This window comes from Mercurialis annua, linkage group LG6, assembly GCF_937616625.2.
Source record: "Mercurialis annua linkage group LG6, ddMerAnnu1.2, whole genome shotgun sequence".
In the NCBI taxonomy this organism is placed as follows: domain Eukaryota; kingdom Viridiplantae; phylum Streptophyta; class Magnoliopsida; order Malpighiales; family Euphorbiaceae; genus Mercurialis; species Mercurialis annua.
Window position 1 is genome coordinate 13,677,861 of NC_065575.1, and position 24,916 is coordinate 13,702,776.

The window sequence follows — 24,916 nt, forward strand, 5'->3', positions numbered from 1 at the left end:
TTTTTAATTTAGAGTATTATTGAAACGTGAAAATTCAAAATAGGATGCAATTGATGGTTTTATTAGATGAGGATGCTATCGTAAAAAATTGAAAGATGGATAGTTTTTGAGCCTACTAGTCTATAATTTAATGATTTCAAATCTATCCATTTTTCTATAATAAAACATAAAAAAAACTCTACCTAAATTATAATTTTCACAAAAGCAAGATAATGAGTGCCACATGGCACAAACCTAAGGTACTCACAAGGAACTCAAAACATGAAACATGAACCAGTTCATTACAAATTCTATCAAAATAAAAACAATGAACACTGTCCTCTCAAACACCACAACTCTCCTCCATCTCCAAAACCAACAATTTAATAAACACTCAATCCCAACTCTGAAAGCATCTCAAGAAAGCAATGCATCCAGAAGAAAAATAATGGTGACAACCCTTGTTCTCACATCCCTACCGCAGCTGCATTCACCTCCGGCTCTGGCCCAGAATTGGGGCGTTCGTTCTTTCATGTTTGAACGTTTTTTCGAGCCCGATTTGTCGCCCGAAGACTCCGTCGCACGAATTAAACAGACGGCCGAAGGGTTACATAGCATTAGAGATATGATAGAAACCATGTCGTGGAGGTATGTCATTTTCTATATAAGGCTCAAGCAATCTTATCTTTCTAAAGACTTGAAAATTGCGATGGCTACTTTGCCTAAGCCTCTCCTCAATGACTATGTTGACTTGGCTAATGTCTTGGTCGACAATATGGCTCAGGTATGTCCTGTTCTTTTTTATAGTTTTGAGTAAGTTAATGTGGCATAATCGATTTTAGCTAGCATGAAATTTTCATTTGTTTCATTTTTATGATTAACTTTTGATTTTATTATAATGAATTGATTTTTGGTTCCAACACACATGATTATGGAGCTTATTATGTTTAGGTGATTCGTATATGGAGGAGGGAGACACACCCATTTACGTTAATGTCCTTTTAATTTATTAATAATATAATTATTATTAAAAATTTATTGAGAGTAATAACTTAAATAAACTACTTACAATACTATATAAAAATTAATCGCTAGAATACTAATTAAAATATACTACCTTATTTAATAATTTTTATTTTAATAGTTTTTTAATCAATTACAATTTTAATTAAGATAAACCACTTCCAATAAATTACTAATTTAATTATTATTTTATATTTTCTATTTATATTCTCCATAAATAAGATAAAGTATTCCTAATTGACTAATATTTCAATAATTATTTGATATTTTATATTTAAACACAATTTGCAATTATAAAAATAATTATTAATTGAATATAAATATAATTTTTCTAATTCATAATAAATATAATTAGTTGAAGAGTCACATTACGAGTCATGCGTGAAACACGTAAAACGACACTAGTAGATAAATATAAGAATTTGCATACTGCACGATGGATTCTTATAAAAGTAGTAAATATAATATTAGAGCTTATTATTTTGTTTTCTTTGAAACTTGATTTTGAAAATAAATATAATATGACGGAACTAGGACGGGGCCAGTTTTAAAATATTAGAAACTAATGAGTACTAAATAATTTTTTTTAAAGAGAATCGAATAATCTTTTTAATTTTTTTTAGCCAAACCGACATTCTTCTTTGGCAAAGAAATAAATAAAAAAGTCAAACATAATATCATTCGGTCTAAATATATATCGTTTAGTCTATTTTTTTTCATAAAAGCTAATAAATGTATACTTCAGTCTAGAAATTGCCGAACAACGTATCGTTCGATCAACAAAAATTTTACCTCACCTAAATTTTTATATGGTTCCGCCATAGTGCGAAAGGAGGGATTAAACGACCTGATAATTTTCAGTGGCGGACCTAGAAATTTTTAATAAGGTGGGTAAGATTGTACTTAAAATTTATTAGATAGATAAAATTGATAAAATTTAAATTTTAAAGTGGTTACTACGGTAAAGTTTAAGGCGGAGAAATTACATTTTCTAAATTTTATTTCATTTTTTTCAAATATTCAAAATAATAAGATAGACAATTGCCCACCATAAGCTCTTTTTAGGTCGCCGGTGATAATCTTTAGCTGTCCTCCTATTCCTTTATGTATCAAGTTTTTTAATGGTTTTACTGGGAAGGTTTCTTTACTCACTACCCATTTAGCTTTATGATTCCTGTGCATACCACTAGACTAAACCTGCCGGTTTGTAATTTTATTGTTGTGTTGTTTTGCAGCTAGATGAGTATATTCGTACACCGAAAGTCTACGAGTCCTATTTATATTACGAGAAGACGCTGAAGGCCATAGATGATGTTGTGGCATTTTTGGCATAATAAACCAACAAAATCTTGATTCAGAAGTCCTATTTCTTTTGTAAATTTGCCTTATTTTCTGTTTTTTGTTGATATACGTATTGGATATTTATGACGGATTAATGATGGACTAACATATTAATATGAAAATTTACAGAATAACTTTTAAGTGTAGTTTAGTTGATTACAAGTTATAGATTTGAGAAACGGCAGATAGAATGATAATCAGCATAATTATGATTACTGAGAAAAAAGAGGCGATAAGATATCCAGATGTTCTGCTGCAGATGTGACTGAATCTACGGCAAATCGCGGGCCAATTAGCTTTAGCATTTCCTCTCTGTGCTAAAGTATTCAATGGCTGTAGCGGCGGAAGCCCCCGAAGTGAGAAGAACCACCCCAACCTTGCAACAATCAGGAAGTGTTAAGTTCGAGGGCGAATTTTTAAAATCTATATTATACAAACAACTCTGCAACAATTGAAAAGGAATAAAAAGAAAAACGCATCCAAATCTACCGTATCCAAGATGATTAAGATGATCCTGCTTATTTTCGTTCCGTTTTTTATGATGATCAAGATAGACAGAGGAACGGAAAGAACAAGATAGGCACATGCAGCAGAATTCGCAATTACGAAAAACCTCTGTCATGACATACTATCAGAATTTTTATTCAACCCAACAACTTAAAATATTAGAATATCAGAAATTAGAAAAAGAAATTTACAGCCCTTATCAACTCACTTGAAGGCAGTGAAATCACTGTATTTAGCCCTGGATCTGATGAACTGAAATGAAAATGGAAGTGTTTGATCTCTAGCAGTTCGCATGGCAACAGCACTTGCTAATGTACAAATACTTGCAAAGACTCTTAAAACAAGGTCTAGTATTGCGTGGTTCTCTGGTATGATTCCCAGGCATTCTTTCCTCACCTGGCTTGTTATTTTGGGAAGAATCAACACTAAAGACAAGCTCTTGAGATGGAGAGTGGTTCAGACTAACACTTGCTCCTTGTGCAATGAGCAGGCTGAGGATATTGATCACCTGTTTTTTAGATGCAAATTCTCTACAGAAGTTTGGAGGAATATTCTAAGTGTATCCAATTGACATTAGACCTGTAAACAGCTTGAGAAGAGAAGTCAGTTTCCTGACCAGAAGAGCAAATGGGAGATCGATTAAAGCTAGAGTTAGAAGATTGTGGTTTAATGCCTCTATCTACCATATCTGGTATGCTAGAAATGACATGATATTCAATCATAAGAAGCATAGTATTATGCAGGTTTGCAATAGAATCATTAATGATGTTAGAAATAGATTGAGTTAGTCTGGTAGTTGGTTTCCTAGCCAGTTAAGTGCTAGTTTTATTAGCAGTTGTTTTCCTTGGCTCTTGTCTAGCCTAGCCAGCTAGTGTTGCTTGTATCCCAGCTTGGGCTTGTATTTGGGGCCTTTTTCATAGCAATATATTTGCTCTTTTGGTTGATTGACCAAAAAAAAAGGTCTAGTATTGCGATCAGCTTCATGCCATGTTTTGGTGCTTCCACACTAGCCATCATTATGTTTCTTGCAATTCTCTAAATAATTGAACACTAACTTGGGTACCATTTGTAGGAAGATTAGTGGAAAATTTAGGATTTGTATATGAATTAGCACATCAAAGAAAATTTGGATTTTCTCAATGGAAGGAACATGTAAAAGCTGGTATTAGGTTGGGTTTGCTTCTCTAAGCATGCATCCAATTTATTTTATGAAAATTTATATATTTTTCTAACTTTAAAATATAATTAAAATACTCACATGCAAAGAATTTAAAAAATTACTTTTCATTTTTATTTTTATTCTTCTTATTTTATATTATTTTCTCCAACTTTGAAAAGCAATCGACCATTTTCTAAAAAATAAACAAAATAACATGTTTGTCGAGGCCACTGTTGTAGACATACTTGGTTTCAGTCAGAATTATAGAATTTGGTGACCTAAATTGGGATAAAGTCGCCGCGTAATAATATTAAGAGCACCTTTTATACTAACTAGTCAACCTCACTCACTAAGCGCATCTCCCATGCATGTCACTTATTTTAAAACAAGTGGCATTTCATCTCCAACGTGTCACTTGTTTTAAAACAAGTGACATACAAATCACCTCTCTCATTAGAATATGTGACTCACTATTTGAAGTCACCTATTTACCATCATTATTTATTTTTTTAGCTAAACTACAATTTAATATTTTTAGTTTGTTTTTTTATTTAATTCTAACACATTTATATTTAAAAACTTTAGTATATATGAGTATTATTTATTTATATTATTATAGAATAACTTTACACATGAGAATTTTAAAATATTATAATCATATAAATTATTAAAATCGACACAAAATATTATATAAATAATTTTGTGAGACAATAATTTGAAAACGTTACTGTAGACACCTATTTCCGGACACGTAAAAAGTGATAAGGGACTGAAGCGTCCAATGATGATTTCCATGGAAATCCATCCAGGTGACGAGCTATTGATTTGCTTGCTGGAATCTAAACATGCGTAATTTGTGCATAGCTGTAAACTGGAGTATAAAAACGTAATTAGTCGCAAAATTCAAAGAGACTATAGTCTAAGTCCAGAAATTGGACCAATTATAATATCTTAGAAATTTATGGACCAATTCGCAAGTTTTACGGACTAAAATTGATCATATCCAAACTCATAGGGTCTTAATAGTCATTTTTGACACTTTGAGACACTTACACCTTTTTAATTAGCTAGTAAGTCCAAATACGAAAATTAAATGTAAAATTCTAAGGTAAATAATTAAAAAGCTAATCCTAATCTTGTAACACTTCTTCAACCTCAAATCAAATTCTAATTAGGCAAAACGGTAAATAGACTTAAGCTAACCCTAGATCTAAATAATCCCTATAAATACTACCCTTAGACAGTCTAACTAAAGGTCGGACCATAAACATAAAAACCCTAGGAAGAATTCGACCTCCCCCTAAAAAATCCTAGCATAGCCGGATTTTGCACTACACACACACACACCAAATCTTATTCAAATCCTAGTCTTATAACACTAAATACGTGCTAAAAACGAACTGCTGAAACTGCTGTTCCAAACGCTGGCGTGGATTGTACTGTCGGCGCTGGTAGTCTACAGTACCGCCGCCGGCACTGAAGGTGGCGGCACCTCCAGTTCTTCCCCCTCTCCATAACCTGATTTCCTATATTTCCAAATTTTGATCTCGAACAATGATTTAGGTTTCCTGACTTGTTTGGGCTCGGAATTCGGTCTAATTTGAACCCAGACGTAGACAATTTAATTTATTTTAATTTTATAAACTTTAATGAGTCAGACTGTAAAGTGGGCCCATGACCCAGATATGTAACAAAAAGTATAAACCGGTCCCACGAGCCCGAGACCCGCAAACCCAGCAACTTTCATATCAAATTCTGAGTTCACCATAATTCGGAAACTACCGCATTTCAAACCGATAGAACCGTATCAACAAGATGAACAACTTCTTTATTTTAACCGAGAGCCAATTCTAATCACATTGATGGTCAAACCCGCACGAGTGCAAGGCACTCAAAAGTCAACGAGGTTTAAAAGTATCTTTAGCCTTCTATGTATATCAACTGAATATGGGCCAGTTTGCATTGTTTACCGCTTTACAAGAGCATGCCAAAACTAATATTAACAGGATAAATAAATAATCACGTTAAATTAGCAGATCAAATCAATTCCAGCCAGTCACTTAGACATATTAGGACTACCACGAAAAAGTAGTAAACGGTTATATAGGGCGTTCAAGATGACTTAATAAAATCAATCGAACTTAGACATCCGGTTTTTAGGTTTTATGCTTGTAATCGATTCAGACTAGCCAGACTTATATTATTTGCTAGAAACCATCAGGTTTAGATGTATGCTTAGTAGTATTTGTTACTTGATTTGCATGTTCAGTCCAGATCGAGTCATATGCGCGTCAAACGTGTTTACCACTTTCAAACTAATTTATTTCCAGCAATATATCATATGGACTACTATGGAATGTTGAGATGAGAATAAAACGAATATGTTCGGTAAATAAAGCCAGTAATTGATAAGTTAAGCACACGAGTCTCGGGGAGGTCCACGAACCAAGTATTTTAATCCGTCGTACGATAATCTTACCGGAGGCAAGTAAGGTTATCTAGTCGGTAGAAAAGGAATTTTCTAGTTGAACTAGGTGGCGATTCCATTTTCCAATCCATTTCCAAATCAAGAAGTCGGCCATAAGCTTGGGCGAGCGGCCCCCGAACCCCGTTCCGCTCACAGTTACATTAATTATTTAATGAGACGAGAACATAAAATATTAAAAATTATTTAATAATTTTTAATTTTATAAAATATAATTATTGCTATATATATTAATTAAACCAAGGGTTAATCTCATAAAAATTCACCAACTTTACACGTTTTCTCATTTTAATCACGTAGTTTAAATTTTCTCATTTTCATGCACGAACTACCACTTTTTCTCAAATTTATACACGGTGCTGAGGTGGCATGCATTCATTGGTGTAAAATGACCTCCACCTCAGCGAATTACACCAATGGAGCCGTAACACCTCAGCATGTGCATGAATTTGAGAAAAAGTGGTAGTTCGTGCATGAAAATGAGAAAAATTAAACTATGTGATTAAAATGAGAAAACGTGTAAAGTTGGTGAATTTTTATGACATTTACCCTTGAACCAATATGTAACAAATCTAAGTTTATGGAGTTATTGATAAAAGGAATTTTTTTTTGGTATACACTACAAGATTTCAGCCAATTAGCGACAGAATTTTCCGTCGCTAATTTGCTAAAATCCGTCGCTAATGTGGATTAGCGAAGGACTGCCGACGGAATGAATCCGTCGGCACATTTTGGGTCGCTAATTATTTAGCGACCCAAAAATTGAGACGTCGCCAATTTACCGACGGAACTTCCGTCGGTAAATTGGCCACAGTCAGTCGGTATTTTGGTCGGGCAAGCCGACCAAATACCAACTGATTAGCGACGAATATTTCTAGCGACGGCAATATCCGTCGCTACCTGTAGTCGATAAACTGAGCTATTTAGCGACAAAAATTGTGTCCCTAAATAGCCCGGTTTTCGTCGTTTTCTGTGCTATTTAGCGACGGAAATTCCGTCGCTAAATAGCTCATATGTGGTTAATTCCTTTATTTTTCGGCACAAAATTCCCGTTTTTCGGCATTTTTCGATTTTTTCCTGTTTTTTAATAGACCAGTTGACTCACTAATCACAGACACGATAGACAACAAATAAACATAAACCGAAACACAAATTAATATACATAAACCGAAACCGTTATATATAAATAAACGGTAAAAAGTATACAATTTGCTAAATACTAAATAAGTCAAAATATGCAAACTGTATTACAAAATAAGAGTCTAAATACTATACTACCCCAAACTAGTAGTGTCATCAGCAGGTGGAGGTGGGGGGAACTGCGGTCGTAACTCTGGGGGGAGTGTAGTCATCAGTCGCGCAAGCTCAGTACGGATCCGCTCGTCGAAACCCGCCTCCATAGTACGAATCCGCTGCTCGACCCGCTCTTCAAAACCCGCCTCCACAGTACGCATCCGCTGCTCGACCCGCTCCTCAACCTCTCTAGCAATGCGCTGCTCGAGCTCCTCACTAACGATCGCCTGCTGCAGTGTTTGGGATGATCCGCCGCGGCGCAATCGGCTGCTCTGGCCGACGTAGGATGCTGAAGCCGAACCAATACCGTAGACTCGCTTCTTCTTGATTGCCTCGAGAGACAAAAACAGCTCGTTCTCGTCGATCGGCTCTGGAGTCGACGAACTCCCTTCGCAGCCGCCTGAGACTGGGTCGCTGCAGCAAGCTCTGCCTGGAAACGGTCCTGAGATTAAAAAATACAAATTCATAGTTTAGTGAAACTTTATAAAAATACTTAACAAATATTAGTTTAAACCTACATTTTTAACTAAAATTCGGCAGCATTTTCTCTAAAATTTGATCATCACCCATTTTTTAGGGACATCCTGCAAAAACTACAGACAACTCTGTTCAACTATACGTAATAGAAATCAAAACACACACAACAAACATGTAAACATCATATAAACAACTATATAAAGTTATATCTATATCATATTAAACAGTCACTTAAGGTTAAAATAAACTTACATTTTTATCCTTTGATCTCTTGTCAACGAAGACAGTCCGATCAGCTTTGGTCAAGTGCAACCGTACATGCAACTCAGCCAAAGTGGGCTCTCGACCGAGTTCCTCAGTCTATCATATGAAATGAAAAAATTAATTAGTAGATAAACATAATATATAACACAATTATTAATATTAAAAACATACCATAACTGTCTTATGCCTCGTAGCCGATCGCGATCCTGCGGTATGTCAAACCGGTCCGGTGCCACCTCCGGACGGCTCACTCATCCGATTAGCTCGTGCTGTCTCAAACTTCTTCTTAGCCTCAGCAGTATCCCAATCTCGCTTCCATGACGCCCAAGTATCAGCACTAACACTGCCCTCTTTTTTATCCGGCTTCATGTTAGTATCTTTGTACCGATTAGCCGCATGTCGGTAGAAGACCCCTCTAATCAGGTCCTCAGGGTAGGTCGAATACCAGCAAAAACTCTTCTGCAAACCATTAATTAATAAAAACAATTAGAAATCAAAAAGAAAGTAAAACATTATATAAAGAGGAATATTATTTTTGATATTGGAAAAAGTGATTGTGGTTGGAGTGGATTCGGTGATAAATCACCTAATTCATATTTGGTGATGAGTTGTGGTTGGAAATGGCCTAACAGATGCATAAGATGACGTGCAACACACTAAAAGATTCGACTTCTTGTGGATACAATTAACTCTTCTGATTTGTTATCTTATTAAACTTATCAATTTACCAATATACCTCAAATACATATTACATAAGCAAAAATGAACAAAGTATCAGTTAACTCTCTCAACTTGACACAAAGTATAAAAAATTCCAAAGTAGAAACCTGCAGCACTTATATCTTAAACTTGTCAAAACTGACTTAAAAACTCCCTTACCCACTCTCACCCAAGAGAATGAGACACACTCTCCAATTTTGATGCTGGTATTTTTCTCAAGGTGGTTTTTAATGGTGAAAAGTTTAAAATGGTCCTAATTTTTTTAATTTTTTAAAATTAATACATAATAATTAATTTTCCTCCACCTTCACTTTGAGTCCACCTGTGTCTTTCTAATGGCTAAAAACCTTATATGTTCTTCTTCTTCTCTCACAAATCCACTTTCCTTCCCTTAAAAAAAAATAACCCAGCTTTACCCTCACTTTGTATTAGTTTTATTGATTCTTCCTTCTATTTAATATTTTGGGTACGAGAGGTTCTTGAATTTGAAATCGGAAGCAAAATTAAAGGATAATTTGAATATGGCGCTACTGTCATCGTCCTCTTAAAAATTGAATGATGGCTTAGATCTTTACTTTGAAACACTGTAACCAATTTATCGTTGTTCGCAACATCTCTGCTGCCGTTGAATTATGCTTCTGTCACTAGCAAATCGATGTTGTTTGATTTCTTTTCACCGGCAACCATCGATCTCCATCAAGCGTCGGGGTTGGTCTCACAGTTGTTTTAGGTTCATTAATAATGGATACCGAATCCTATCTTAAGTACAATGGAGTCGAGTCGCATGAGATCTATTCTCAAACGATACCGGACTCCCGCCCAAAGGGACAAACAGTCACACCCATACTCTAATTTTAGATTATGCATTCATTATCATGCATTAAAATGCTAGAGTTTATTTAGCATGTCAATTGAAATGGGAGTTCGTCGGTAACTAAGTTGATTTCGTGAGTTTGAAACGAATTGAAACTTTAAAGTTTCAATTGAACTCTTGGAATTGTTAAAATACTAAAGGTAAAATTATTTATTTTCTGATTTTAAACATTATAAATATCCTAATTTGTTATATATAAGGATAAGTGTTTATATTAAGTTAAAAAGCACCTCTTTATTCTTACATATGATGAAACCTAAAACCTAAGAGAGCAAATTCGAAATCCTTCAATCCCTAACTTCATTTCAGAAGATAAACCTCAATTATCATTGTTCTAAGTCATTATAAGGTGTGGGAAAGCATAATTGGTAAGTTCTTTCATCTATTTATGCTTTGAGCTATAGTATACCTAGTTGTGGTCTTGTTCTGTTTTGTGACAAAAATTTTAGCTTCTGTATTTTGCACATAAGTCGAGTTATATAACTCCAAATCAAGTAATTCTTGATTCCACAGAAACTTTAGAGTGTCTACTACAACTTTCGTTCTTTGAGTTTGATCTGATTCTGTCCTTTGATATCAAAAATGACCGCGACATTTTATTGCTTCAACTGTGAAAACAGTTTGACCACACCTTACTAAACTGGTATAACTCATTGCTTAGATATTTAAATGATGAAATTCTTTTTGATTTGGATTCTAGACTCAAAGGGATAAAAGTTCACCAAAGGGTTTGTTAAACTAGTGTTTATACTATTCACAGGACATGTTTGAATAGAGGCTTAATGTTCTGCCTACTAAGGCAGATTTGTTACCATATTCATAATCATGCATAAACCATATAGAAATCTATTTGTAGGATCTGAATTTAGGTCAGATGAGTATTAGATATCTGTATAAGTATGTATATGTGATTGTGATGGTGTTTTGTGATTTACATTACTCATTTAGGTGCTCGTTTTGGCAACGACGGTGCAAGTAGAAAGTAAGGCAGCTTGTGACGTGATTTTGGAGTAGTTTTGGTGGTTGTGTGGTGAGTATATATACTAGCCTTTGCTACTGAAATAAATATGCTATTTTGATATTCAAAATGTCAAGGTTTATTGTGTTTTAAATGGTTATATATGGTTGTTTTGGAATGCACGAAAGGTGTTCGATGAAATGCCTTGTTTTAAATATTTCAAATACTACCTTTGGCAAATGTTGTATAAAATGAAAGAAGTTTTGAATTGAATCTATATAAGTGTTTGATTTTAGTAAAGCTCTGATGCTTTTGACATAATGAGTATTTGTTTTTGAATGTGTAATACCTTTCGGCAATTCAATAGTCGTTTGATTTGGTTAAGTTTTGAATGAGAATTTGAAATGATTTTACTATTGAATTGTATTGCGTTTTGATGAAATGATTTGAGATTTCTTTTTACATGATATGCCTACTCTGTAATGGTACATATTTGTGAGGTGCTGAGTTGTGATATGCACCTGGTTATGTGTTGAGTTAGTGATATGCACATGTGAGATATTATGAGTGTCTATGCGCATTTGACACAGGGCACTTGATTGATGGCCAGTGAAGGGGGAAGGCTTGTGCCGTGTTGATGACGGAGAAGGGTTAGCCGTCAAGTGTGCCTAGATATGTTGGTTAGACTGTAGATCAGTGTTGTGTTCCTGATTACAGGTCTATGGTTTATATTGTTGTTACAGGGTAATATATCAATGTTATAATTGATGATTGATACAAACTACATTTCATATTTAAAGTGAAATTGTTTTGATATCGTTTATATTTGTAAATGTTTTCGTGATGAACTTTACAAGTATTTTGTGTTGTATTGAACTGTTTTCTAGTATTCGTTATTATATGATATATTTACTTTAAATATATAAATGTTTTATGCTTGTTATGTCTATTCACTGAGCTTTCGCTCATTTTAGTTGTTTTAAAACCTTTTCAGTTAGCAAGACAATCTACTGTACAATTGACTAGAAAGGGAGTTGGACTTAGAGTTTGGGCTTGAGACATATAGGTTGGCCACATCTCCGAGTTTTGAGATGCCTTGATGTTTTTGTTTAGAATAAACTTATTTGTACCTAAATATATATTTTCAATCATATGTATAAAAGTTTGTAACAATACTTAGTTTTCATACAGTGGTTTAATTAAAATGTTGTATAAAAGGTTTTCATATATTTGTGCTTAATTATTTATAGAACACGTTTTAAAATGTTGTTTTGAAGATATATATATTTTAAATAACCGTCAATGTCGTCCTAAGTAAGGCGAGGTATGACACAAACCAGACGAAACAGGCGGCCGAATCCATAGAATTCGCCTGGACCAGAATATCATATCATCCGACAGAAAGAAGACCGAGTCCCTGAGGAATCATACAAACCACGTCGACCCCGAGATTTGGACAGATTTCCAGATCTGGTATATATTCTCGATTGTCTTTCCTAGTTGGATACAAACTCTAACTTAGGAAGATAACCTCCAATTTAGGAAGACGAGACTATTTAGGAAGTCGTTCCTAAATAAGAATCATGTCTGAATAAGGAATATCACTCCTAATCAGGGTCAAACCCTACAAAATAGGATTCACCTTTCTATTACAACTCTATAAGGTATACTATCATCTACTATAAAAGGAGCTTGAGGTATGCCTAAACACACAATTACAATATATACACAAAACTCTGCTCAAAGCTCAATACTGACTTTAGCATCAGAGAGTTAATCGGACAACCACCGTCTGGTTAGCTTCTACCCTGTTTTGCAGGTCATATAACCGGATTAGAACGCAGACTCCATCAATTATGTTTTATTAGTTTAATTGATTAGGTTTAATTAGAATTTAAATTAGATTTGATTAGATTAAGTTATGAATAATTACGGTTAATTTTTTTTTTGAGAGAAAGGGTAAATTAATTATTGAGAGATAATAAGATGTAAAAAGGGCAAAACAAGTCCCTACATTTTTCAATAAAAACTTAATTATTATTTTTCAATTTTTAAAACGACAAGTCAGCTGACGAGTCAGCCAAAATGATTGATATGACTACCACTGTGTCAATTGTTTTAGGTTAGGGTGGAATTGAAAACGAAAGATGTATATTTAGGTGTAATCGGTGATTTTGCAACGTCAGGGTGCAAACGAAAAGGGGCTAAAAGGTGATGGTTTTTTAAGCCTATTAGCCTACAAATGGCGTTGGACATTTGTTGTATCGCCCCATCGAACATGTGCCGATTTTTCTGATCTATTTCGTCTCTCATGGTAAAAAACATCGGCTCTAGATAACGATGGGCGAGTTGGTGAGTTTTCTCGTGAGTACTCGTCAAATTCCTTCTCAATATCAATGTCATCTTCTTTAGACTTGTTACTAGCGACAATCGCCTCGGTGGGAGTGGGTTGGACTCCTTTCGCTGGCTATTGTTGCTTATCGCCCTTGGCCATGATTGCTATGATATCTGGATCAAAATGTTTTGTGAACTCAAACTTCCTTTCCAACTTAGCTCGGCTTTGAGACCGAGTTTCCTTGTAATCGTCCGGTAAAGTTCTGGTTTTTGTGCTGACCATAAACTCTCCTCAGTGGAGTCGCCAAAAGATGTTCACGAGGTTTTCCTAACGCTCGAACCTTTGAATTTATACTTAGATATATTTAGGTACTGATGTTGTAACCGATTATGGATGAGATAAACAAGATCTGAATGATGTAACCCTGATTCAAGTGACCTAACCCGAATCTGAATGACGTAACCCAAATTGTGAATGATGTTACCGCCGTTCGATTTAACTAACAGTATTAATCTGGAAATTCAGAGATCCAAGCGAGATTAATGTCAATTCTACTCCTAAACTAAGATTCAATCCGGAGATTGAGGATAAAAAGTCTGAACTTTGGTTTTTGATTAATGATGAGTTGATAAAAATAATAATACAATGATTCTAGCTATTTATAGGGAATAATCCCTAATCAAAAGTCCTAATCCTGATGAGATTTAATCTCCTAATTAAGAAAAAAAAACTAAAATAAATATAACTCCTATTAGGCTAAAATCTCAGATGAGCCATTAAGCTTTTTTCACCAAGTCCTGGACTGTGTTACTTTTTAAACTTTTTTCTACTCAATGGGCTGTGTCACATTTTAGGTCCACCAACCAATTCTTGGGCCGGTGCAAACAGTTTCATAACAAGGTATTTTGAAAATAATCCCTAAAGAACACCCTCGTATGAAATTAATAGAGGAATTTGCACAAAAGATTCCTTTTTAAAACTTATTTGTTCTCAATACCTTAATTTTAAAAATTTACTTTTTTACTCTATTTTTTTATTATTTTTAGTTGTACTCTCAATTAGCAAAATAACTTATTTGTATTTTTATTCTCTTTCTTTTAAGCACATGCATATCTCTTTTTTTTCCTCTTTCCTTTTTCTCTTTCTTCTTTTTTTTTCTTTTTCTTTTTTGTCTTTTTCTTTTCTTTTTTTCTGCAACTTTTTCTCTCTTTATTTTCTCTTTCCTCTTCATTCTTCTTCTTCTTTTCTTTTTTTTTTTGCAATTTTTTTCTTTTTTTTTTCTTTGTCATTTTCTTTTTGCTAATTGTGAATGAGTTTAAGGGATAATATGATGGCTGATAGATGAGAAACTTCTTCTTCTTCTTTCTTTCTTTGTTGTTTTAAATTATTGTAGTATCGTTTTCTGGAATTTTTTTCAACTTTTTTAGAAAAAATCGTCATTTTTTTCATGAATGATGTTTTGACATGGTTTTCAAACGTTTTTAATTAATTTTAGAAATCATTTAAAACTGTTTTTTCGAAACTGTTTTATGCTGTTCGAAACTTTTGTAAACGGTTTGAAACTGTTTTATACTGTGCGAAACTGTTATTTTTAAACTGTTTGAAAGAGTTTCTTAAAAACTGTTTTAAACTGTTTGAGACCTTTGTAAACGGTTTGAAACTGTTTTATGTAGCTCGAAACCTTTATAAACGGTTTGAAACTCTGTTTTTGAAACTGTTATTTTTTAGACTTTTTGAAAGTGTTTTTTAGAAATTGTTTTAGACTGTTTGAGACATTTGTAAACGGTTTGAAACTGTTTTATACTGTTTGAAACTGTTATTTTTTATACTGTTTGAAAGTGTTTTTTAGAAACTGTTTTAGACTGTTTGAGATCTTTGTAAACAGTTTGAAATTGTTTTATATTGCTCGAAATCTTTGTAAACGGTTTGAAACTGTTTTTTTACAAAACCTTTTGAAACTATTTTTAATAAATTTTTAATTAGAGAAGTTTGGATCATTAAAAAATAAATTTTTAATAAAATTTTTCGTTTTGAAAAAAGTTATGATCATTAAAAAATAATAAACATAATAAAACTGTAAAATAATTCGATTTAACAATTCCTTATCGATTCTTTGTAAATTTTGCAGTTTTTAAAGAAGTTTGGATCTAAATTTTTAATAACTTGTTTACAATTTGATAAAAATGCAATAATTCGAATAGATCCGAAAGAATATTTAAAAAACAATTTCTGAAATTGTTTATAAATTTAGATCTTGAAAGGACATAACGATCTTGAGGTTTTTTTTGAAGAAAAAGATGTTTGTTATAAAAGAAGACGTGCAGAGTAAAGTTTAGGTATAAAAACAAAATAAACAGAGTAAAAAAGTAATTCAATGACACGTTAGGATACAAAAATAAAGTCAACAAATAAGGGTTATGAAATGCTAATATTTTCTGTAATTATGTTGTATTCTCCTAATTTTCCCAAATTAATATGTCATTTTCTTTAATTATCATACTTTCGTAAACAACTTTGAAAAATGATAACTATTAGCCGAAGCTGGAGCTAGATTCGAAGGTATACAAAAAGTAGAGTTGGGCTAATGGCCCTAAATGAAAGAACAAATTGTGAAAAAAGATCTGAAACCTTTTGTTGTGTGTGCGTGATCTTCAGGCTTCAACTTTTCAGACAGAATAACAATTTTTGTACACTAAAACAAAAATAGAGACAATCGGGTGAACCGTTGTTGCTGCAGGTAAAGTTTTCAACAATCATTTCATCTATCTGCAGATTATTATTATTTTCTTCTAATTAAATATATTTTGTTGGTTTTGTAAATTTGTATGCTGATGAACATAGGTGTAACTTGCCAACTCTTAATCTTTATTTGAGCACCATCTGTCATGCCCTTTTAAATTCTGTCTTCCATTTGTACAATTAATGCATGCATAATATTTTTACTTTATTTCCTCATTTTGCTTCACTTCTTAGTGTGTTTTGACAGCTAAATCATCAAATGGATCAAGAAATAAGCAAGGATGATGATCATGGTCTTACAGACAGATTTATTGTTGATCATGATGATGATGATGATGATCAGACGATGAGAGAGGTTAAAGATTTGGATAAAGATGGGCAAATCTCAATGCCTACACCTGAGCAGGAGGTATATATTATATGTATACTACTGGTTGCTTTGCTGTATACATCTGTGGAATTTTTATTTATTGGTGCTCTTCAGGAGGAAGTGGTAAGGAAAAAGTATGGAGGAATGTTGCCAAAAAAGAAAGCATTGATATCCAAGGTGAAAAAGCTGTGAATAACATCTGTAATTTTCCTGAATATCTTACAGCTGTAACTGTTTCGCCTATTGATTAATGAAATTTCTGATTATCAAAAAAAAAAAAAAACATATGTTTTGATTTGCAAATTATTATGTGATTCACCTCATCATACTATGCAGGATCATGAGCGGGCCTTCTTTGATTCTGCTGATTGGGCACTCAACAAGGTTACTCTATTCCTCGTTTTCTATTTAAAATGCTTCATTTCTTCAAGTTGGTCTGTTTTTTCAACTTCAATTCATTTATCACAGCAAGCTGCAGAGAAGCCTAAAGGACAGCTTGAAGCTCTCCTCCCAAAATTACAGGTCTTCCATTTTGCTTTTTTGCTGACATTTTGTTAAGACTATGCCTGTTCTATCTCGATGTTCATCTATATTGCACGGAAATGATGGCAGAACAATATTTTTATGTAAGAAGATTATAAATAGCGTTTCGGCGTTTCTAGAAATGAAAACGAAAGACTAAAACATAGAAACAGATAAATTATGTTGATGACATGATGCATAATTAGCCAATATGGTGTAACAGAGTGTTTTTCTTGTATTGCAGCCAACCCCACATCACCAAATGCGTTCAAGGCGCTTGGCTTATGTTCATGCTGATGATGGTATGTTACACTTGCAGTTTGCTTGGAAAATCTCCGAACAGCACAATTTATCCATCTTATCTGTTGCCTTCATTTTTATTAGCAGTTGATAGCGGCAATAATCATACCTCTGATGATGATGATAACAACAAGACACTGGAAGCTGCAAGTACGCAGTCTAAACAACAACCTGAGGATTCAGTCGATTGAGCTGTTGGTGTTGCCAACTAAGATTGTGTTCTGAAACATGAGATTACTGGACGATGATTCAGGAGATGCTCATTATAATAAGTACTAAACGCTTCCAAGTTCTCTTAGAACAAAGGTCCTAAATTAGTTCATTTGTTTCATTTCTACTTTGGTAACTGTAACATGGCATTTACTTTTGCTTCATCGCAACATGTTCTAAAGTTTATCCTTTAATATGGTCAACGACGAAACCCCAATAATCAAAATCCTTCAGATTAATTCGGCCTGCAACAGAAATCATCAGCCATGGCCTAACCACTTTGTTAACTGGCGGGTGGAAACATAAATCTTACACAACTGGCTAGCGTAGTATATACACAAAAATGAGGACTTCCACTTTCATCTCCATTCGAGGTAAGAAGCACTTGAACATAATCATGCACTGAAGATCATGTAGAGGAGCAATTATCAATCTGTTCCATGGGTCCTTTTCATCCCCTTCCTGTCAATCTAGATGATCACCTAACAAAGGTTCCATAGGTCTGGACCCCAAGCCGTACAAGTCTCGGGGCCGGAAGCAAAACCAGAAACTTTTTCGGTATTTCCACTTCAAAATTGTACGTCACTAGGTTACATATGGGAACATGTGACTCAAAAATCATAAATGTTAGTAATGATTACCTCCCAATGTCCATAACTCATCAAACCTGCCAAATTAATAATAGAAAAGAGCTTCAGACAGTTCGCTCAAGGCTTAAGCTAGAAATAAGAAGATGTTACACTGAGAATAAGCCTACCCTTAGAGGTTTGAGCTGATCTAATCTTCACCCAGCTGACAATCTGTGAATCAAGTCAAAGAGAAACTTATGCACAAACTACCTCCCAGGCAATCTATAGACCCCACTATAATCCCAAACCTGCATACATACCATGACCAAAATACACCCCTTTAAAGCCATTTGCAGTATCAGAGATATCTTAAATTGTTCAAAAGGATTGATATCTATAAAGAAATCAAACTGTAAGAGAATCTACAGAAATATGCACTCAGACCCCACCATTATCCCAAACCTGAATACATGCCATGACCAAGATACATCCCGTTAAAGCAATTTACAGTATCAGAGATATCTCAAATTTGCAGCATCAGAGAATTGATATCCATGAAGAAATCAAACTGTAAGAGAATAGACAGAAATATCCGCTCAGGCCCCAAAAACTGCCATGAATCACAGAAATTAAGATAATAGCAAAAATGACACTTGCAACTTGAAATCAAAAAAATGCCTGCACAAGTACAAAGATGATGTGCACAATTCAAATTACAAAAGCCTAACATCTTCAGAGCTCTAATAATACCATACCATCTCAATTCACGCAAAGATTGACAAATTAAAAAAAAGAACTCTAGACCTAAGTTACACAAGCTTTTTTCCCCTCGTGAATCGAGGGACAAAAGTCACGACTTCTAATCGCATAACTTCTACAGGAAAATACAAATAATTGTTTTTACATATAAGGTGTGTTGAAGGCATATGACAATTAAGAGCTTATCATGTAGAGCTCAATAAGCATTGTTGTCAAGGTCCATAAATGATCGATTGGTGAATTGCATCATTAGAACATGTAAGTCACCAAAAGAAAGCATCGAGAGTGGGCCTACATGAGGCAAAATTTCCCCAAACTTGTTCATCTGATCTTTTCTGACCTAAACTGAAGGCTTCGTCAAAAGGGCAGAGGATGGCTTCAGAGTTTGTAGGTCACTGCTGTTTAGATTGTAGAGAGAAGGCAAAAAGGTATATTAGAATTCCAAGACTAGGATGGCTGGGTTAGATATGAACATGTTGTTGTGGCCTATACTATGAAAGTGATATGCTATGTGAATAAGAAAGACCGACACATGAGTTCAACCAAATTGTCTACCTGTTGGGTCTGTAGTATATGGGACTAATATCCATGATGTTTTCTTTGGGCTGAAGTCTGACCAGATAACCTGGTAAAGACACTAAAAATCAAGTTTAGAAAGTATCATCATATCAGATGACAAAGAATGTGAAATACAGGCAACTTTAAGTTTAAAGGACCAAACAGGAATAGAAAAACAAAAATACAAATAATGAAAGTGAGTAACCACTTGATACACTTGATGCAAGGCCATTCGGACAAGGGAAAACAAGTTTAAAATTTTGGATCAGCCAAAGATATCTTACCCTGAACCACTAGAACGACCAGAAGAGAAGCTACTGTATGCTCCATATCCACTTTCACCACCACTCTGAGTAGGGACAGTGAAATATCATTAAAACATGTAATAGCATCGTGGCCATGTTTATTTCAACTAGATCATGCATACACAATATATAAACTGCATACTGCTGCATCACAGAGATTCTGCACATACCAGTGACCTAGCATTATTTCCATGGTTGTCACTAGGAGGCATATCACGGGAACTGTAACCACCAGCAGAAGAGTATCCACGTCCGCGTGATTGACTGTCCCGGTTCCCATATTTTGGACTATCCAACATGTCCATTGAGACAGGTATATATGGAAGAGTCGGTGTAAATGGAGTTAATGCTCCATCCCTTCCAAATAAATTAGCCTTCAACCTCAAAATAACATGCAGGAGGGCATTGCTAGCAACATCATGGCTGCCAGTAATCTGAGCAGCATTAAACGATTGCATCATTACATCACATTAGTCTAGGACCTAACACAAATGCACACTACATTACGAGTACTTACCTGAACCATTTCATCATCCTCAGAAGCTACTTTAGGAAGATTATCCTCTGATAGAATCCGGATGCTTGCCCTTGTCACATTCCTCATCTCAGAAATTATAGACCCTCCTTTTCCCATAAGACATCCAATCTGTGATCTTGCCACGAGTAGACGTGTGGTAATGACAGAATCACCTGAATCCCTTTCAGATTTTTCACTGCACCGTGGTTGCAAGCGCATAGCTGCCATCATTGTTGCAGATTGATCTTCAAGATGCTATAATAGAAAATGTTTAAATCAGCAACAATTTGATCGGTACATCTAGATAGCTTTATAGTGTAATCCACACCTAGATAAATCAATAGATAAAAATGCACTCTCACTCACCTCCTTTGCTGATATAAATATGATGCAATCATCTCCTTCAGCAGCTGAGCTATCAACTTTAATGGAAGCCCTGGATTCCTGGCGAATTTGTTTGATGATGCTACCACCTTTTCCAATCACACTTCCAATATTTCCAATAGGACATACCAAACGAAGAGAAAACTCCATAGAAGAACCTTCATCTCTCTGATCAGAGTAGTAAGATGAAGACCAGTTACCTTTGTAATTTCCATAAACACCCATTAGAGAAGCACCTCCAGCATTTGGAGCCACAAACATGCCACCGCTACTTTGATACATGTTGGCTGAAGAAGACAAAAGCAAATGCTGGGACCGTGATGGGTTCTCATGAAGGCGAGTTGCCACTTGATACAGTGCCTTTCTCACAACAGCAGGTTCTCCAATAATCTGACAGCCAGATACGAGAAAAAGGTAACCTTTTAAGCAGCATTATACAAATTTTAAAGCGCCAACAAAGCCCATTACATCAAAGATACAAAGATCATTACTCTCATATAAAAAACATCAGCGTCTAGCAGAAATGGCCAAAAAAGCAATTCATTTATTTATTCATTTTACAACCACCATGCAGCATAACAACCACACAGGCCCACATGAAATTTTGCTGCAATTTTAGTATTTGCCGGAAAAAATAATCCTGTAAAAGCGTATTGTAAAACTGGAACATAAAGCAAAACCAGACCGCTAGAGTCAACTACAATGGAATATTTTCTCCCCTCCATTTTTGCATAGCCCTTGTTCGGAATTCATCAATAGATAAGAGCTCAATTCATTTCTTTCATAATGCTTTATTGTTTTAAGTTGGTCAAAAGAATTCGAAATGTGGGAAGTAGCAATCATATGGTTCGCTTCCGAGCATGAGAATTAACTAAATATAGATTCAAAATCAAACTCAAATTCCCACAATTTTTTTAAAAAGGTTTCCAAGCTTGGCATGATTACTTATATTTCCATCAATGGCATAGATTCTTCCAAGTTAAATAAATCATAACAGTTGCTACATTTCCAAATACACACAACAAAACGCAATAACAAGACAAAAAAGCTAACCAAAAGAAGCTCATCAGTAGGCAAAGCCAACGGAGGCAAGTGTTCATCTTTCAATACACGAATCTGAGCACCAGTCTCACTCCTGATATTCTGAATAACCTGTCCACCTTTCCCAATAATACACCCTATCTGATCAGCGGGTACCAACATCTTCACCGTAACCACAACCTGCCCCTCTTTGCCACCGTCATCCTCCTCTCGTGCCGCCGCCGCCGCCTCATCATTATCATCAAAATCATCCTCATCATTCTTATCATTCTTTGCATTCAGATCCTCCGCAACAATCCTATCATGCACCATAAAAAGCGCGTCCTGAGCCGGACAAACAAACTCACCACTATCACCAAATAAATTACTCTCTTCACTGCTACTATAAACAGTCACAATGCGCTCATCGAACCCCGCCATAGCTTCGCTTATTCGCATGTTCGATTTCGATTCCGACCTTAACTGCTTGGCTATCTCCCCGCCTCGGCCAATTATGCTGCCGATCTTTTTTAACGGACACAAGTAGCGGTAGACTGTGTCTTCGTTGGTGATTGCATGTGGCGGCTGATGGTGGTGGTCGGTTTCTTCTCCGTCGGGAGGGTTACTACGGCGTTTACCTCCGCCGTAGTCTGATTGGGAATTTGATCGTTTGCCGTAGTCGTTTCTTTGACCCGCCATGGTTCGGGATCTGAAAATGGAAAAATTGAAAGTGGGAGGTGTTTACTTTTGTGTGTAGGAGATTTGACTTTTCAGCGGTGTTAAGATACGGTGTGAGTGACGCGCCTGATGATATGTTGGAATCTAAACTTGTATATTTTGTCTGAATAATCTAGAGGGTGAAAGATACCAAAATGACCCTAATGTTTACCGCTATTCTCACTTGACTATTCAAGCTTTTTAGTTCTCAATTATGACCTTCAAATTAACAAAATCTGAGCACCAGTTCTCAATTATGATTACTCTCAACAATCATTCTTCCGGGACTGTAATTTCAACCTCAAAAAACACAGTGTCCAATGGTGAGCCAAAGCCACTCAAATTATGCTCATGCGGAAGAAGGCAATTGCTTCAGACAGCTCTACTTTCAGTGGCTGCTCCTTCACATGCTTCTGATTATAAGGTAACATTTGAATCTGTTTTGTATATTTTGATTTAGTTCTTCACTACAATTATAATTTGGAAATATAGTGTAGACTATTTTGAATACAGTCCGCCCTCCAAGACCCGATTGGTACGAGGAATTTTATGCTTCAGCGTTGAATTCACAGATGATGCAATCCTATGAGGCAGAGGTTAGCTTTTTCTGTGAGTGATTTCGCACTTGGAACTCTCTTGTTTTTATCTCGGCTTAACTTAAAAATGCGTTGTTTGGTCAGATTTCAGCTTACAAGTCGCAGCTTTTTGCGAATTTGAGGGGGAATGCGAAGAAAGTATTGGAGATTGGAATTGGGACAGGTCCTAATCTCAAGTACTATGCCGGGGATGGTGATTTAGAGATTTTCGGTGTGGATCCTAATGCGAAAATGGAAAAATATGCAGAGGCAGCTGCACAAGCTGCTGGTCTACCTTCTGCAAATTTCAGATTTATACAATCTGTATGTAATGCCTGCTACTTCTTTAAATTTATTGCCAAATAGGCTTATTGCTCTTTTTTCGGACTCGTCTTGATTACCTTTTGTCTTGCTACCATAGGCTTTACTTGGTATGATATAATACGTTTACTCGCAAGCTATTCGAAATTCATTTGAAATTAATTGAGTCGACCTTGAGTTTACTCAATTTGATTGTCAAAGTGGAGTTTGAATATTTAAATACTTGATTTAAAAGGCTCACAAGTCTGATATCATCAACTTTTGATTAATTTATCCTTTATAAATATCTTTCATTTTTAAATATTTGTATAGATAGTAGATAGAGTTTGATTCTGAATTATTTACTGAATTGATGAGAAGCTTTCAAAATAAAATTTGACCGAATTCATTTTTCCAAGTTGAGTTGAGCTCGAGTTTAATAGTTTTTCGACTCGATTACGCTCATAATTGAATATAAGTGAAAAAAGACCTTAAGTGAAAGCATTTATATGCCTTTTGGAACATTCACATGTATGATTCTGGTGAGTCATTCACAATGGTAGACTAATTTATCAAATTATGTTGCCATTTTACAATGAAAGTTTATTAGTTTATTGCTTACATTACATCCAGGCTGGAGAGGCTATACCACTACGTGATGCTTCGGTTGACGCAGTTGTTGGAACTCTTGTTCTTTGTTCTGTTACTGATGTTGATCGGACATTGCAAGGTAACAAAATCTTGTTTTAGCAATATATGTCTGAGAATAATGAGATAAAACGTTTATTCCTTGTTTTCAGAAGTGAAAAGGGTGCTTAGACCAGGTGGATTTTACTTATTTGTAGAGCATGTGGCAGCAAAAGGTACAGTATAATCGGTCTAATTATTTTTCTGATTCAAATTAACCAATACTTTAAAATGATTAGTTCTAGTTAATTTTCATATCCAAACCAGTAGTTTAAAATGATTAACTCAAGCTAATTTGGTACTTGAACTCTAAATATTACTATAATTATCTTGATGAAGAACTTTACATTCACTCCTTTTAAATTTGTGACGTTCTCATCGCGACTGAACACACGTTCATGCCACACCTCAAGTATTATGATTCATCAGCATTCCTGCTCATCATAACCGCACCCAATTCGGGTTTGATACTAACTTTAACCGTCCGAATTTAACTAGCTCAATTAATTTTCCGACTCAAACTATTGACCTATTAAGACAACCTAATTTGACTAAAATTCTAAATATATAAACCACTCAAGCCCCCCACATTTTCCACGTGGAATTTTTTTTTATCGAACTTGTTTTTATTGTTTATAACATATCTAATAACGTGTTATATAACGCAGATGGAACATTTCTTAGATATGTGCAGAATGTGCTTGATCCTTTGCAGCAGACAGTAGCGGATGGATGTCATCTAACCAGGGAAACAGGAAAGAAAATAGATGAAGCGGGCTTCTCTCATCTTAATTTAACCTCAATTTTCTTGTCTAACACTGCTTTCTTAAACCCTCAAGTGTACGGAATCGCTACCAAGTAATGTTAACAGTAAACTATACATTCATGCTGCAAATATTGAGGATGGCCAACCTTTTGATCTAACTTCTACGCATTAATAATAATAAAAATTTAGGGACAGTTTGTTTA

At 34.9% G+C, this 24,916-nt stretch overlaps 4 protein-coding genes across 15 annotated transcripts; 3 read left to right on the top strand and 1 right to left on the bottom strand.

The window, feature by feature from the left end:
- Positions 1-255: 255 nt before the first annotated feature.
- LOC126685831 (photosynthetic NDH subunit of lumenal location 2, chloroplastic) lies at positions 256-2,477 on the top strand. The gene is made up of 2 exons (XM_050379801.2): positions 256-763; positions 2,238-2,477. The coding sequence occupies exons 1-2, from the start codon at positions 269-271 to the stop codon at positions 2,334-2,336; spliced, it is 594 nt and encodes a 197-aa protein (XP_050235758.1). The 5' UTR covers positions 256-268; the 3' UTR covers positions 2,337-2,477.
- Positions 2,478-16,009: 13,532 nt separating this feature from the next.
- LOC126654100 (uncharacterized) lies at positions 16,010-17,750 on the top strand. Of its 3 annotated transcripts, none has more exons than XM_050348166.2 (7): positions 16,010-16,152; positions 16,389-16,563; positions 16,639-16,701; positions 16,861-16,908; positions 16,993-17,046; positions 17,291-17,348; positions 17,434-17,750. In XM_050348166.2, the coding sequence occupies exons 2-7, from the start codon at positions 16,414-16,416 to the stop codon at positions 17,535-17,537; spliced, it is 477 nt and encodes a 158-aa protein (XP_050204123.1). In that variant the 5' UTR covers positions 16,010-16,152; positions 16,389-16,413; the 3' UTR covers positions 17,538-17,750. The 3 variants fall into 3 exon arrangements, with proteins under 3 accessions (XP_050204123.1, XP_050204122.1, XP_050204121.1); XM_050348165.2 differs by having other exon boundaries at positions 16,402-16,563; positions 17,431-17,750; XM_050348164.2 differs by having other exon boundaries at positions 16,011-16,152; positions 17,431-17,750.
- Positions 17,131-22,474, bottom strand: LOC126654098 (KH domain-containing protein At4g18375). 10 transcript variants are annotated; one of them, XR_008790987.1, is made up of 9 exons: positions 21,702-22,474; positions 20,631-21,038; positions 20,265-20,519; positions 19,918-20,181; positions 19,727-19,791; positions 19,440-19,509; positions 18,575-18,693; positions 18,314-18,433; positions 17,131-18,223 (listed from the first exon to the last, which is right to left on the bottom strand). XR_008790987.1 is itself a non-coding variant. In XM_050348160.2 (7 exons), exons 1-6 carry the CDS (start codon positions 22,365-22,367, stop codon positions 19,464-19,466), a joined length of 1,704 nt encoding a protein of 567 aa, XP_050204117.1. In that variant the 5' UTR covers positions 22,368-22,474; the 3' UTR covers positions 18,786-19,279; positions 19,440-19,463. The 10 variants fall into 10 exon arrangements, 6 of the variants coding, with proteins under 6 accessions (XP_050204119.1, XP_050204111.1, XP_050204117.1 ...); XR_008790986.1 differs by having other exon boundaries at positions 19,440-19,521; XR_008790985.1 differs by lacking the exon at positions 19,440-19,509 and having other exon boundaries at positions 18,575-18,735.
- A 25-nt stretch (positions 22,475-22,499) lies between these two features.
- On the top strand, positions 22,500-24,871 carry LOC126654099 (uncharacterized). The gene is made up of 6 exons (XM_050348163.2): positions 22,500-22,809; positions 22,883-22,981; positions 23,066-23,284; positions 23,894-23,990; positions 24,061-24,123; positions 24,616-24,871. Exons 1-6 carry the CDS (start codon positions 22,600-22,602, stop codon positions 24,807-24,809), a joined length of 882 nt encoding a protein of 293 aa, XP_050204120.1. The 5' UTR covers positions 22,500-22,599; the 3' UTR covers positions 24,810-24,871.
- Positions 24,872-24,916: the final 45 nt, after the last annotated feature.

Coding starts and splice junctions, on each gene's coding strand:
- LOC126685831 (XM_050379801.2), top strand. CDS start 269: ATGAACCAGTTCATTACAAATTCTATCAAAATAAAAACAATGAACACT. Junction 764..2,237: donor TGGTCGACAATATGGCTCAG/GTATGTCCTGTT, acceptor GTTGTTTTGCAG/CTAGATGAGTATATTCGTAC.
- LOC126654100 (XM_050348165.2), top strand. CDS start 16,414: ATGGATCAAGAAATAAGCAAGGATGATGATCATGGTCTTACAGACAGA. Junction 16,909..16,992: donor CTGATTGGGCACTCAACAAG/GTTACTCTATTC, acceptor CATTTATCACAG/CAAGCTGCAGAGAAGCCTAA. Junction 17,047..17,290: donor CTCTCCTCCCAAAATTACAG/GTCTTCCATTTT, acceptor CTTGTATTGCAG/CCAACCCCACATCACCAAAT.
- LOC126654098 (XM_050348154.2), bottom strand. CDS start 22,367: ATGGCGGGTCAAAGAAACGACTACGGCAAACGATCAAATTCCCAATCA. Junction 21,039..21,701: donor CTACTGATGAGCTTCTTTTG/GTTAGCTTTTTT, acceptor TCTGGCTGTCAG/ATTATTGGAGAACCTGCTGT. Junction 18,736..19,726: donor GGTCGTTCTAGTGGTTCAGG/GTAAGATATCTT, acceptor GATTCATGGCAG/TTTTTGGGGCCTGAGCGGAT.
- LOC126654099 (XM_050348163.2), top strand. CDS start 22,600: ATGACCTTCAAATTAACAAAATCTGAGCACCAGTTCTCAATTATGATT. Junction 22,810..22,882: donor CACATGCTTCTGATTATAAG/GTAACATTTGAA, acceptor AATATAGTGTAG/ACTATTTTGAATACAGTCCG. Junction 22,982..23,065: donor TGCAATCCTATGAGGCAGAG/GTTAGCTTTTTC, acceptor TTGTTTGGTCAG/ATTTCAGCTTACAAGTCGCA.